This window comes from Schistocerca piceifrons, chromosome 2 (genome assembly GCF_021461385.2).
Source record: "Schistocerca piceifrons isolate TAMUIC-IGC-003096 chromosome 2, iqSchPice1.1, whole genome shotgun sequence".
In the NCBI taxonomy this organism is placed as follows: domain Eukaryota; kingdom Metazoa; phylum Arthropoda; class Insecta; order Orthoptera; family Acrididae; genus Schistocerca; species Schistocerca piceifrons.
This window is the reverse complement of record NC_060139.1, coordinates 930,426,192-930,441,030: the sequence shown is the minus strand read 5'-3', so window position 1 is coordinate 930,441,030 and position 14,839 is coordinate 930,426,192. Positions and strand designations below refer to the sequence as shown.

General features: G+C 45.7%; 1 protein-coding gene across 1 annotated transcript in view; it reads left to right on the top strand.

The window, feature by feature from the left end:
• The window catches only part of LOC124776001 (UDP-glucosyltransferase 2-like), a 92,086-nt gene that overhangs the window by 28,663 nt on the left and 48,584 nt on the right, over positions 1-14,839 (top strand). Inside the window, exon 3 of the mRNA XM_047250843.1 lies at positions 9,072-9,250. Within this exon, the coding sequence (XP_047106799.1) occupies positions 9,072-9,250 (179 nt within the window). The remainder of the gene's footprint in view (positions 1-9,071; positions 9,251-14,839) is intronic.

Below are 14,839 nucleotides of genomic sequence, written 5' to 3'. Positions count from 1 at the left end.
GCCTCTGCCGATCTTCCCGTTCCCATCTGTTAGTCTATCTCCTCTTTCCGTCTCTCTATCCATCACCTCCTCCCCTTCTCTCTGTCCATCTTCTCCTGTCTATTTTCTCCTACGCTCTCTCCATCTCCTTTTCCTCCACGCTCTGACATCGAGCCTTGTTTGTTGTTATTCCAAGTTCAGATTCTGTAGTATTATTCTGTCATAAGCCGACAAGCCATAAACACAACACCCCGTTTTCTTTGAACACCGTCTGTGAAGAACAAAACAGCACATTGCTGTGTATACAATTTACGTTTACAAATATAAATGAAATGAAGTCCCATACTTCTAGACAGAGCCTAGGGGAACGATGCGGGAGACCCGCAATGCCGTAACAGACAAGGTCCTAATGGAGGTGGTTTGCCGTTTCCTTCTTCTGACCGTAACGGGGATCAATGCTGATGATGAACAACGGCACAACAACACCCAGTCATCTCGAGGTAGGTGAAAATCCCTGACCCCGACGAGAATCGAACTCGGGGACCCCGTGCTGGGGAAGCGAGAACGCTACCGCGAGACCACGAGCTGCGGACAAAAACATACATAATGAGAAAAAAATTTTATGGGAGAAAAATTTATCTAAGGGGTTTTAATGCTCCAAACTGCACATTTTTACAGTGGAGCAATTTCTTTTTCGCAGTTGATTTTGCCAGATTCTTTTATTTTCTATTTTAGGTAAGTAGGCTGTTTCTGTCTAAGTTTTTTGTGCATTAATTTGAATGGAGTCAGGCAAGAACTTTTCGAGGTTTTTTCATACAACTTTTTCTATTATATGTACACAAATTTGAAAGTTTTCAGCAAAAATTTCGTAATCTTCTTGACCTACTGATTTCAAAAAGTACTTGACTGCTTTTTTACACGTTATTCTAATAAACATTTGGACGAATGTGGGCTACATATGTATAATATTGCAATAGAGAAAAGTTCACTTCACATTTATGTTTCTTTAATATTCTGTATTTGTCCTAACGTAAAATTTCAAGTCAATCGACAGACTACTTTTCTAGTTCTGTGAGCACAAATATACGTAGCCTCAGGCTATATACACTCCTGGAAATTGAAATAAGAACACCGTGAATTCATTGTCCCAGGAAGGGGAAACTTTATTGACACATTCCTGGGGTCAGATACATCACATGATCACACTGACAGAACCACAGGCACATAGACACAGGCAACAGAGCATGCACAATGTCGGCACTAGTACAGTGTATATCCACCTTTCGCAGCAATGCAGGCTGCTATTCTCCCATGGAGACGATCGTAGAGATGCTGGATGTAGTCCTGTGGAACGGCTTGCCATGCCATTTCCACCTGGCGCCTCAGTTGGACCAGCGTTCGTGCTGGACGTGCAGACCGCGTGAGGCGACGCTTCATCCAGTCCCAAACATGCTCAATGGGGGACAGATCCGGAGATCTTGCTGGCCAGGGTAGTTGACTTACACCTTCTAGAGCACGTTGGGTGGCACGGGATACATGCGGACGTGCATTGTCCTGTTGGAACAGCAAGTTCCCTTGCCGGTCTAGGAATGGTAGAACGATGGGTTCGATGACGGTTTGGATGTACCGTGCACTATTCAGTGTCCCCTCGACGATCACCAGTGGTGTACGGCCAGTGTAGGAGATCGCTCCCCACACCATGATGCCGGGTGTTGGCCCTGTGTGCCTCGGTCGTATGCAGTCCTGATTGTGGCGCTCACCTGCACGGCGCCAAACACGCATACGACCATCATTGGCACCAAGGCAGAAGCGACTCTCATCGCTGAAGACGACACGTCTCCATTCGTCCCTCCATTCACGCCTGTCGCTACACCACTGGAGGCGGGCTGCACGATGTTGGGGCGTGAGCGGAAGACGGCCTAACGGTGTGCGGGACCGTAGCCCAGCTTCATGGAGACGGTTGCGAATGGTCCTCGCCGATACCCCAGGAGCAACAGTGTCCCTAATTTGCTGGGAAGTGGCGGTACGGTCCCCTACGGCACTGCGTAGGATCCTACGGTCTTGGCGTGCATCCGTGCGTCGCTGCGGTCCGGTCCCAGGTCGACGGGCACGTGCACCTTCCGCCGACCACTGGCGACAACATCGATGTACTGTGGAGACCTCACGCCCCACGTGTTGAGCAATTCGGCGGTACGTCCACCCGGCCTCCCGCATGCCCACTATACGCCCTCGCTCAAAGTCCGTCAACTGCACATACGGTTCACGTCCACGCTGTCGCGGCATGCTACCAGTGTTAAAGACTGCGATGGAGCTCCGTATGCCACGGCAAACTGGCTGACACTGACGGCGGCGGTGCACAAATGCTGCGCAGCTAGCGCCATTCGACGGCCAACACCGCGGTTCCTGGTGTGTCCGCAGTGCCGTGCGTGTGCGCATTGCTTGTACAGCCCTCTCGCAGTGTCCGGAGCAAGTATGGTGGGTCTGACACACCGGTGTCAATGTGTTCTTTTTTCCATTTCCAGGAGTGTATAAATGACCTAGTAGATAGTGTCGGAAGTTCCATGCGGCTTTTCGCGGATAATGCTGTAGTATACAGAGAAGTTGCAGCATTAGAAAATTGTAGCGAAACGCAGGATTATCTGCAGCGGATAGGCACTTGGTGCAGGGAGTGGCAACTGACCCTTAACATGGACAAATGTAATGTATTGCGAATACATAGAAAGAAGTATCCTTTATTGTATGATTATATGATAGCGGAACAAACACTGATAGCAGTTACTTCTGTAAAATATCTGGGAGTATGCGTGCGGAACGATTTGAAGTGGAATGATCATATAAAATTAATTGTTGGTAAGGCGGGTACCAGGTTGAGATTCATTGTAAGAGTCCTTAAAAAATGTAGCCCATCAACAAAGAAGGTGGCTTACAAAACACTCGTTCGACCTATACTTGCGTATTGCTCATCAGTGTGGGATCCGTACCATATCAGGTTGACGGAGGAGATAGAGAAGATCCAAAGAAGAGCGGTGCGTTTCGTCACAAGGTTATTTGGTAAGCGTGATAGCGTTACGGAGATGTTTAGCAAACTCAAGTGGCAGACTCTGCAAGAGAGGCGCTCTGCATCGCGGTGTAGCTTGCTCGCCAGGTTTCGAGAGGGTGCGTTTCTGGATGAGGTATCGAATATATTGCTTCCCCCTACTTATACCTCCCGAGGAGATCACGAATGTAAAATTAGAGAGATTCGAGCGTGCACGGAGGCTTTCAGACAGTCGTTCTTCCCGCGAACCATACGCGACTGGAACAGAAAAGGGAGGTAATGACCGTGGCACGTAAAGTGCCCTCCGCCACACACCGTTGGGTGGCTTGCGGAGTATAAATGTAGATGTAGATGTAGATCTACGTACCGCTTCCTGCGGAGTGAATCCTTCCTTGCGCCAAACGTATGAAAATCGGTAGGTGCTGGAGCCGGACTGTAGGGTGGATGAGGAACAACACTCCAGTGAAGCTTTGTGAACTTCTCTCTGTGAGGCCTTGCCTGGTCATGGACAAGAACAAGTTCGTTTGCATTTTTGTGGCGACGAACATGCTTAAGTCCTTTCTTCGTTTCCTGAGGATAGCACAATACACTTCGGAGTTGCTCGTTGCCCCTTGGTTGAGGATATCAAACAGGATACCCCCTTTAGACTCCCAGAAGACAGCTGCCATGACGTTGCCGCCTGAAGATGTGACTTAGAACTTTTTCTTTGGAGGAGGGTTGGTGGGGCGCCACTCCATGGATTGTCGTTTTATTTCCGGTTGGCGGTGATGAACCCATGTTTCGTCGCCTGTGACGATGTCCGACAAAAAATTGTCACGATCAGCCTCGTAACGAGCATGAATTTCCACACAGATAATCCCTCGCTGCTCTTCAGGGTCTTCTGTCAGGCGGCAAGCAACCCCACAGACACGCTTTTCAATACCCCAACGTGGGCGCGTGTGTTAGTGTTACCACAAGAGGTCCAGTAGTGCAGCGGGATGTTTGTGATCAGTTGATCACCTCGACTGAGTGTGTCCACACGTTCCGACATCGCAGGAGCCGCGGCTGTGTGCGGCCGGCCAGCAAGCGGGAGATCGGACATGTTTGCGTGACATTCTTGAGATGATGACAGACGTCTCGCCCAAGACTCATCCTGCTTCTGTACACTGTCAATTCTCCATAGACATTCCGCAAGTCCCTACGATGTTCTGATTTTTCGCCAAATGAATGTCAATGACAGCCCTATGCTTGTAAAGCCCCTCCGAGGCAGACGCCATTTTGAAGGCTACGTATAGCACCGGCACCTATCGGAACTTCATGAAACTATAGAGGCTGAAGGGATAATATTCCACGTTGTCCCACAACAAATTCCGCATTTTTCAACCAAAATTGCCTCAAAAACAAAAATGTGTTTCATTAAGTACTGAACGCCCTCGTACATCCCAATGACTTCATTGAAGAGAAACGTTTTACACTCGCAGATTCTTATTGACGTCTTATTCAAATAATAACTGTACTGAAGCTACAGGTCTTGGCGCGCGCAAAAGTAGCCAATCGGGGCGTAGTATTCTCCGCTGTTTCCCCGTCAACCAAAAGCAGCTTACTGAATCGCAATGTCGTGTGAAAACAAACGTACACTCGGCAAGTTTTCTTGGTAAGAAACAACAATCAATAGCTTTCTGCCTGGATGACTATAAAATAACCATGGCTCCAAGAACTGGAAATGTCACAGTGGTTGTATATACTTCAGATAGTGATCACAATATTGTGCATGATTTGCCTATTTACCGAGGTAGTGTCTGTAATCAGTACAACAATCTTCATTCCAGCGTTAACGTTCGTGCGTCCACAACAAATACTCGCCCACTGTCAAAAAGCTTTCTACGCACAGTAGTCGACGACATGATGATCTATCTACATGTCTGCAGAGAGCGCAGGGCGCAATTGGAATTGGGTCGAAAATAATTCCCTCTAGCCATTAACAACAAATATCGGTCTTCGATGTACACACGTCAGAAATACTTTTGCATCACCACGGTTCAAAAAATGGTTCAAATGGCTCTGCGCATTATGGGACTTAACTTCTGAGGTCATCAGTCCCCTAGAACTTAGAACTACTTAAACCTAACTAACCTACGGACATCACACACATCCATGCCCGAGGCAGGATTCGAACCTGCGACCGTAGCGGTCGCACGGTTCCAGACTGAAGCGGCTAGAACCGCTCGGTCACTCCGGCCGCCCATCACCTCGGTTTCGAGAGTTACGGAACCTGTACAAAAAATTGGAATAGAGATCAACATAAACATCATTTCCGCCCTTTTTATTGCTCGTGAAAACCATACATTGCATGTTGTACCACCATAGAGCGAGACCTTCAGATTGCCGTACACACCGGTGGTACCTCTATTACTCAGTGGGAAGTCCTCTTGCATTGATACAAGCCCGTATTCGTCGTAGCATACTTTCCACAAGTTCATCAAGGCACTGTTGGTCCTGATTGACCCATTCCTCAACGTCGATTCGGAGTATATCGCCCATTATATTTGGTTCGTCACGTCGTCTATTAATAGCTCTTTTCAATCTATTCCAAGCATGTTCGATACGATTCATGTCTACAGAACATGCTGGCCACTCTAGCGAGCGATGTTGTTATCTTGAAGGAAGTCATTCACAAGATGTTCGCGATGGGGACGCAAACAGTCGTCCATGAAGACGAATGCCTCGCCAATATGCTGCCACACTATCGGTCGGAGGATGACATTCACGTATCGTACAGTCTTCCATGATCACCAGCGGCGTACGTCGGCCCCACATAATGACACACCAAAACAGAAGGGAACCAACACCTAGCTGCATTCGCTGGACTGTGTGTCTAAGGCGTTCAGCCTGGCCGGGTTGCCTGCAAACACGTCTCCGACGACTGTCTGGTTGAAGGCATATGCGACACTCATCGGTGAAGAGAGCGTGATGCCAATCCTGAGCGGTTCATTCGGCATGTTGTTGGGCCCATTTGTACTGCGCTGCATGATGTCGTGGTTGCAAAGATGGACCTCATCAAGGACGTCGGGAGTGAAGTTGCGCGTCATGCAGCCTATTGCGCACAGTTTGAGTCGTAACATGACGTCCTGTGGCTGCACTAAAAGCATTATTCAACATGGTGGCGTAGCTGTCAGGGTTCCTCCGAGCCATAATCCGTAGGTAGCTGTCATCCACTGCAGTAGTAGCCCTTTGGCATGCTGAGCGAGGCATGCTATCGACAGTTCCTGTCTCTCTGTATCTCCTCCATATCCGAACATCGCTTTGCTTCACTCCGAGGCGGCTGGAAACTTCCCCTGTTGAGAGCCCTTCCTGGCACAAAGTAACAACGCGGACGCGATCGAACTGCGGTATTGACAATCTAGGCATGGTTAAACTACAGACAACACGAGCTGTGTACCTCCTTCCTCGTGGAATGGCTGGTACTGATCGGCTGTCGAACCCCCTCCTTCTAACAGGCGCTGCTCATGCATGGTTGTCTACATCTTTGGGAGCGTTTGGTGACATCTCTGAACAGTTAAAGGGACTGTGGCTGAGATACAATAACCACAGTCCACGTCTATCTTCAGGAGTTCTGGGAACCGGGATGATGCAAAACTTTTTTGATGTGTATACAGGGTGTTACAAAAAGGTACGGCCAAACTTTCAGGAAACATTCCTCACACGCAAAGAAAGAAAGAAAATATGTTACGTGGACATGTGTACGGAAACGCTTACTTTCCATGTTAGAGCTCATTTTATTACTTCTCTTCAAATCACATTAATCATGGAATGGAAACACACAGCAACAGAACGTACCAGCGTGACTTCAAACACTTTGTTACAGGAAATGTTCAAAATGTCCTCCGTTAGCGAGGATACATGCATCCACCCTCCGTCACATGGAATCCCTGATGCGCTGATGCAGCCCTGGAGAATGGCGTATTGTATCACGGCCGTCCACAATATGAGCACGAAGAGTCTCTACATTTGGTACCGGGGTTGCGTAGGCAAGAGCTTTCAAATGCCCCCATAAATGGAAGTCAAGAGGGTTGAGGTTAAGAGAGCGTGGAGGCCATGGAACTGGTCCGCCTCTACCAATCCATCGGTCACCGAATCTTGTGTTGAGAAGCGTACGAACACTTCGACTGAAATGTGCAGGAGCTCCATCGTGCATGAACCACATGTTGTGTCGTACTTCTAAAGGCACATGTTCTAGCAGCACAGGTAGATTACCCTGTATGAAATCATGATAACGTGCTCCATTGAGCGTAGGTGGAAGAACATGGGGCCCAATCAAGACATCACCAACAATGCCTGCCCAAACGTTCACAGAAAATCTGTGTTGATGACGTGATTGCACAATTGCGTGCGGATTTTCGTCAGCCCACACATGTTGATTGTGAAAATTTACAATTTGATCACGTTGGAATGAAGCCTCATACGTAAAGAGAACATTTGCACTGAAATGAGGATTGACACATTGTTGGATGAACCATTCACAGAAGTGTACCCGTGGAGGCCAATCAGCTGCTGATAGTGCCTGCACACGCTGTACATGGTACGGAAACAACTGGTTCTCTCGTAGCACTCTCCATACAGGTGACGTGGTCAACGTTACCTTGTACTCGTACAGCAGCAACTTCTCTAACGCTGACATTGGGGTTATCATCAACTGCACGAAGAATTGCCTCGTCCATTGCAGGTGTCCTCGTCGTTCTAGGCCTTCCTCAGTCGCGAGTCATAGGCTGGAATGATCCGTGCTCCCTAAGACGCCGATCAATTGCTTCGAACGTCTTCCTGTCGAGACACCTTCGTTCTTGAAATCTGTCTCGATACAAACGTACCGCGCCACGGCTATTGCCCCGAGCTAATCCATACATCAAATGGGCATATGCCAACTCCGCATTTGTAAACATTGCACTGACTGCAAAACCACGTTCGTGATGAACACTAACCTGTTGATTCTACGTACTGATGTGCTTGATGCTAGTACTGTAGAGCAATGAGTCGCATGTCAACACAAGCACCGAAGTCAACATTACCTTCCTTCAATTGGGCCAACTGGCGGTGAATCGAGGAAGTACAGTACATACTGACGAAACTAAAATGAGCTCTAACATGGAAATTAAGCATTTCCGGACACATGTCCACATAACATATTTTCTTTATTTGTGTGTGAGGAATGTTTCCTGAAAGTTTGGCAGTACCTTTTTGTAACACCCTGTATACTGTAGGTCTTGGATTGTCCGTGGCTGAAATTTCTAGATACTAACTCAATACTTAGAAACTGTTGTCACAGTCTTTGAACAAGGAAACACGTAATATTAAATATCTGATTTGTCTCCAATATGACAACCACCCGCCGCCTCAGTTCGTCCAGTGAGCGACACTCCGGTGCACTTAGACCAAATTAACAGACTTCTCACTTTGCATCGATATACAGCCATTAAAACGCAGTCGTCAACTATGTACAGACGACGCAAGTAGTAACAGTTTCATTTCAATTATCTTGTGTAATAATTAATCCTTCACAATTTGGAAAGACTAGTGATGCCCACAGCTACAATGGTGGACGATAGAAAAAGGACCTTAGCTGTGAATGGCTCACAACGGAGTTCAACAGGCATCCACTAAAGTAAGTGAATATTTAATAATAAATGATTGCATATGTAGCTGAAAAGATGATATTTTGAATGTGTCGCTAGTTACATGCACTGTGTTGAAGGCTAATACATTTTCTCTTATTTAATTTGAACCATTATGCTGTTCAGTAACCAGTAAGTGGTCAGTTTGTATCGATGCTCACAAAAACAGCAAGAATGCGTAGCTAGTAAACTCACTCATTCCATAACATTTCGAAAAAGTCGTGCAAATTATCCTAGAAACATGTAACTAACTTACATTACTACAATGATAAGAATCGCTTTGCATCATTTTGTTTATTTTTCGAGCGAAGTTACTGCAGTTTTGTGATTATCCCTCATTTTATAGAAGCCAGTGACGTAAACATTGCTAGGACTTTTAAATTTGGTGTCATTGTGTTTTTCTATTGCAGATATCTAACGAGAATCTAACAGAAATTGATTTGTCTGTGGGATACAAAGTATACAAGAACATTGACCAAGTGACACTAGCTCAACAGCCGCCAACGCAGAGTCTCTCATTGCTTCGAGATCCCCCGCCAAAATTTATTCCGTTGCTGTTTAAGGAACCGGCAGTTCTGGACTTCATGAGGTGAGTATAACGCAGATACAACCTCGATCAACGAAGTATTTTTACGCAATTTTATATGAACGTCCTTCTACCCCACTCCATATCCTCAAATGTCTCCTACATCACTTTTCCTTTACAAGAATCCCTTCCCCCAGTCCGCATATGTTCGTCTAACTAGAAATGCCCACACAACTGAAACTCACCACACAACTACAGTAACACGAGTTACAAGTAGAAGAGCAACGGAATCAACCCGTGAAAACACATAGACTCTACAACAACACTGCCGACTTGCGGAACTCTCTGAAAGCGACTCGTGCCACATGCACATAAATATTTGTGGCTAGAGCGATACAAACATCCCACTCCCCTCTCCACTTACATCAACCACACCATCACGTCTTTTCACATCCTCAACCTTCTCCTATCCCACAACCCATCCTTTCGTCTGTACGTAGCTTATCAATCGACTCATCACCGTCAAACCTCTAAACCTATACGCCAAATATGGATAACAAAAATCAGTATCCACTTGTTGCTTCAACCTTCACTACCGGCCATTTTTTCCTCTTGTTCTACCTGGACACAACATTTGTCAACCCAAAAAAAAGGTTCAAATGGCTCTGAGCACTATGCGACTTAACTTCTGAGGTCATCAGTCGCCTAGAACTTAGAACTAATTAAACCTAACTAACCTAATGACATCACACACATCCATGCCCGAGGCAGAATTCGAACCTGCGACCGTAGCGGTCGCTCGGTTCCAGACTGTAGCGCAAAGAACCGCACTGCCACTCCGGCCGGCTGTCAACCCAAAATTCTTAACTCAAGAAATCACTAAGTACATCCTGACTTCTGCCATTAAACGCATGTAAAAAGATCCGCCAAATGAAATCTCTCAACCCCTAAACAGCTTATGTGGTATGTCGTAGCGGGGACCCGAACTCGTACTGCTGCAATAATCCTTGCCTTCTGCAACCAATACTGCTGCTCACAGAACTCTGTGGGTAGACCTCGCTGTTTCACAGCTTCAATCAAAAAAATGGCTCTGAGCATTATGGGACTTAACATCTTAGGTCATCAGTCCCCTAGAACTTAGAACTACTTAAACCTAACTAACCTAAGGACATCACACACATCCATGCCCGAGGCAGGATTCGAACCTGCGACCGTAGTGGTCACGCGGTTCCAGACTGAAGCGCCTAGAACCGCACGGCCACACCGGCCGGCCAGCTTCAACCTATCGGTCTCTTAGGTTCTGAACTCTTTATTAGCTCTCATAACATCTGACCGAAATAACATTCCCGGGAGAAAGGCTGTGATCAAAAATGGCCCTTCACAGTCTAGGATCTGAAACTAACTGGTAGATTAAAACTGTCTGCCAGATCTGGACATGAAAATGTAATCTCGTCTCTAGGGGCAATGCTCTTATCTAGTGAGTTAGCCAGGCACGACTTACGATCCTCTACCCTTCTCACTCCTTCACTTCCCCAATTCATTTCTCTAATTAGCAAACTTGAAAGCTCTCTTGAAGGCCTACGTCTCGCCGAGACCAGTCCTCTTGGAAAAAAGGAATTTTAATTCTGAAAAAATAACCGTAGACTGTGAATAAATCATTTTCTCCGCGATATCACTTCTTTTCCCTCAATGTTTGCAGGAGAACAGACTGTGAAATTCGGAAAGGTACTTCCTCCGAATGCTGAGTTCATGTCCCTGCCCGTCTTACGGTTTTAATCTGCCAATAAGATTAAAACTAGTGCACAGTTCTCTGCTGAGTAGAAGAGTCATTCTGGAAACTAGGGTTTGTTTCCGGGCATGTTTGTGTACTTATTCGGTAAGAGTATTATTACCTTCGAGAGTCAAGGGTTGAGATTTAGTTGCAGTTTGATAGTTTTAACAGGGAGCAGCCTTCTTCAAAAAAATTCCTTGTAACATCTTTGGTCCAAATACCACATTTACGCCTATTCGCTATCTGTAGGCAAAACAAACTCATCTCTGTCATCTGCTGTCGCAGTGTTATCATGGAGGTCACCTTGAGACTACCTCCCAGGGTAGAAATCACTAACATCTTTCACATCATCACGTCCTACATTCAGACCACCCTCACCCGCAAATTCAATGAGTCCTTTTCACGACAAATGATTTCACATGTGATTATGGAATTATCTATTCGTGCTGAAATTAAATCGAATCCTTAAAAATCCGTCCCTAGTGCAACTGCTGCCGAAAGTGTCCTGACCAGAATTGTTACCTGACTGGTAGACTAAGAATTAACCTCAACCACTTTTCGGTACTGCAGACCTCGTCACTTTCCAAATAGTTTCCAAACCCCACCTCCCTTCCATGAACTACTTGTAACCAAATCATTTCATCAACTTCTACAAATGTAAACCCAAGACACAACTTAACAGGCCAGAAATAACTATACTTACCTGAATCATTGCTACCCCTTCTTCATTTCACTTTTCAAGATTCCTCATCAACATCCAACAAGCATTTGTCACCCCAAAATCTTCAAATTCTGTAACAAAGTTTTCTTGATACTCGTTTCATATCCCGACCAAACATTTGAGCACCATTTTCTTATCAACAATTTCACATCTTTTTAAACAACTCATCTACCTAGTCTAAACGCCTCAGTCCTCACTTATATTAAATTTGATCCGTAATCATGAACCATGGTGATGCTATAGCAGTGTATTCTATTCCGCCACAATCGTTCGTACAGAACAAATGAAAGGTAATTCACATATTCCCTCTCCAATCACCAGTTCCATATTGCACCTTCCTATAATTATCACGACTTACGTCCTGCACCTTTAAGACGACTCACTGCCTGTAAATACTGGAGACGTAAAGAGCATCACCATTGGACCACAAATCCCCGCTCATCATTCTTAGTGAATACCACATGCTTATTCTTTTGTTCAAACTCTCAATTATCGTATATTATACTATATACAGGGTGTTTCAAAAATGACTGGTATATTTGAAACGGCAATAAAAACTAAACGAGCAGCGATAGAAATACACCGTTTGTTGCAATATGCTTGGGACAACAGTACATTTTCAGGCGGACAAACTTTCGAAATTACAGTAGTTACAATTTTCAACAACAGATGGCGCTGCAAGTGATGTGAAAGATATAGAAGACAACGCAGTCTGTGGGTGCGCCATTCTGTACGTCGTCTTTCTGCTGTAAGCGTGTGCTGTTCACAACATGCAAGTGTGCTGTAGACAACATGGTTTATTCCTTAGAACAGAAGATTTTTCTGGTGTTGGAATTCCACCGCCTAGAACACAGTGTTGTTGCAACAAGACGAAGTTTTCAACGGAGGTTTAATGTAACCAAAGGACCGAAAAGCGATACAATAAAGGATCTGTTTGAAAAATTTCAACGGACTGGGAACGTGACGGGTGAACGTGCTGGAAAGGTAGGGCGACCGCGTAAGGCAACCACAGAGGGCAACGCGCAGCTAGTGCAGCAGGTGATCCAACAGCGGCCTCGGGTTTCCGTTCGCCGTGTTGCAGCTGCGGTCCAAATGACGCCAACGTCCACGTATCGTCTCATGCGCCAGAGTTTACACCTCTATCCATACAAAATTCAAACGCGGCAACCCCTCAGCGCCGCTACCATTGCTGCACGAGAGACATTCGCTAACGATATAGTGCACAGGATTGATGATGGCGATATGCATGTTGGCAGCATTTGGTTTACTGACGAAGCTTATTTTTACCTGGACGGCTTCGTCAATAAACTGAACTGGCGCATATGGGGAACCGAAAAGCCCCATGTTGCAGTCCCATCGTCCCTGCATCCTCAAAAAGTACTGGTCTGGGCCCCCATTTCTTCCAAACGAATCATTGGCCCATTTTTCAGATCCGAAACGATTACTGCATCACGCTATCCGGACATTCTTCGTGAATTTGTGGCGGTACAAACTGCCTTAGACGACACTGCGAACACCTCGTGGTTTATGCAAGATGGTGCCCGACCACATCGCACGGCCGACGTCTTTAATTTCCTGAATGAATATTTCGATGATCGTGTGATTGCTTTGGGCTATCCGAAACATACAGGAGGCGGCGTGGATTGGCCTCTCTATTCGCCAGACATGAACCCCTGTGACTTCTTTCTGTGGGGACACTTGAAAGACCATGTGTACCGCCAGAATCCAGAAACAATTGAACAGCTGAAGCAGTAAATCTCATCTGCATGTGAAGCCATTCCGCCAGACACGTTGTCAAAGGTTTCGGGTAATTTCATTCAGAGACTACGCCATATTATTGCTACGCATGGTGGATATGTGGAAAATATCGTACTATAGAGTTTCCCAGACCGCAGCGCCATCTGTTGTTGAAAATTGTAACTACTGTAATTTCGAAAGTTTGTCTGCCTGAAAATGTACTGTTGTCCCAAGTATATTGCAACAAACGGTGTATTTCTATCGCTGCTCATTTAGTTTTTATTGCCGTTTCAAATATACCGGTCATTTTTGAAACACCCCGTATGTGCTAACAAGCATGGCAGAATTGCTATGGGGACAGTCCCCATCCAATTGGGTATCATCATCAACTGATGCGGATGTTCAGCATGGTCAAGCGTGGCTTACTGCCACTGTTGCTCGTCTTGATTCTGCATTATGTTTATTGGCTGCAAGTTCGCCTTGTGATTTGATTGCTCACCAAACATTTACGGTTACACAGTCTGAAGTGGCGTCTAGAACTGATACGTCAGGGAATCGTTTTCTTTGATAAACTTATGTGATAAACCTAGGCTGATGTTCCCCTAGCACTTCTTAAAGTTTCTGAGCACGTTAATGACACAATTCTCGAACCAATTCAAAGCAACCACATACCTGTCCTATCCAACCCCAACGTCCAACAGAGTGTTCTCTAAGAGTATTCTCAATCCAACTGGAGTCCCTGTCAGGAATTGTCTCTTAACCTATCGCCGCTCTTTTCTGTGCCACACCTTACGAGATCTCTTCCCAGCAGTGTCTATCAATTATGACTGCACCACATTTCCTCCACAAGCTCTACTTCTTATTGTGAAACCTGGCGATTTTACTCTATGAAATTGGATAAAATTACGTGTCAGCAGCAAATACTAATACCCATAATTGTACCAAACGCTGAGAAGCGCCAGAAGGAATGCATCAAGCGTAGCGCGTCATTCATACAAAATATCTCAATAACTGGAAAGTACTCCAATTCCTCACGGTCAGTAATTACCCGCCATTCTACTCATTCTTCCACAACAGCCTCCCTCCATGTTAGAATCTAATAAAATCCAACAATTCTGTATCTCTCTGAACACTTCGTATTTTCTTATGACCATCACTTTAACTTCCACCTTTGTAAAGAATCAGTAACCACACCGACGCTGCTGTCGCACGACTTACTTCTAACTTCCAGTACATGGGCAACCTCGAGAGCCAGACAGAATCACAAAAATCGCAAAACATGACATAAAACAATTATTCTACATAAAAAACAACAGTGAGCCTAGACACGACAACAGCAATAGACATCTGAAAGAAATTATGGTTCCTTCTCGCAGTCGTTAAAGCCCTATGCAACAGTCTCATCTTAACCAACACCTCTAAA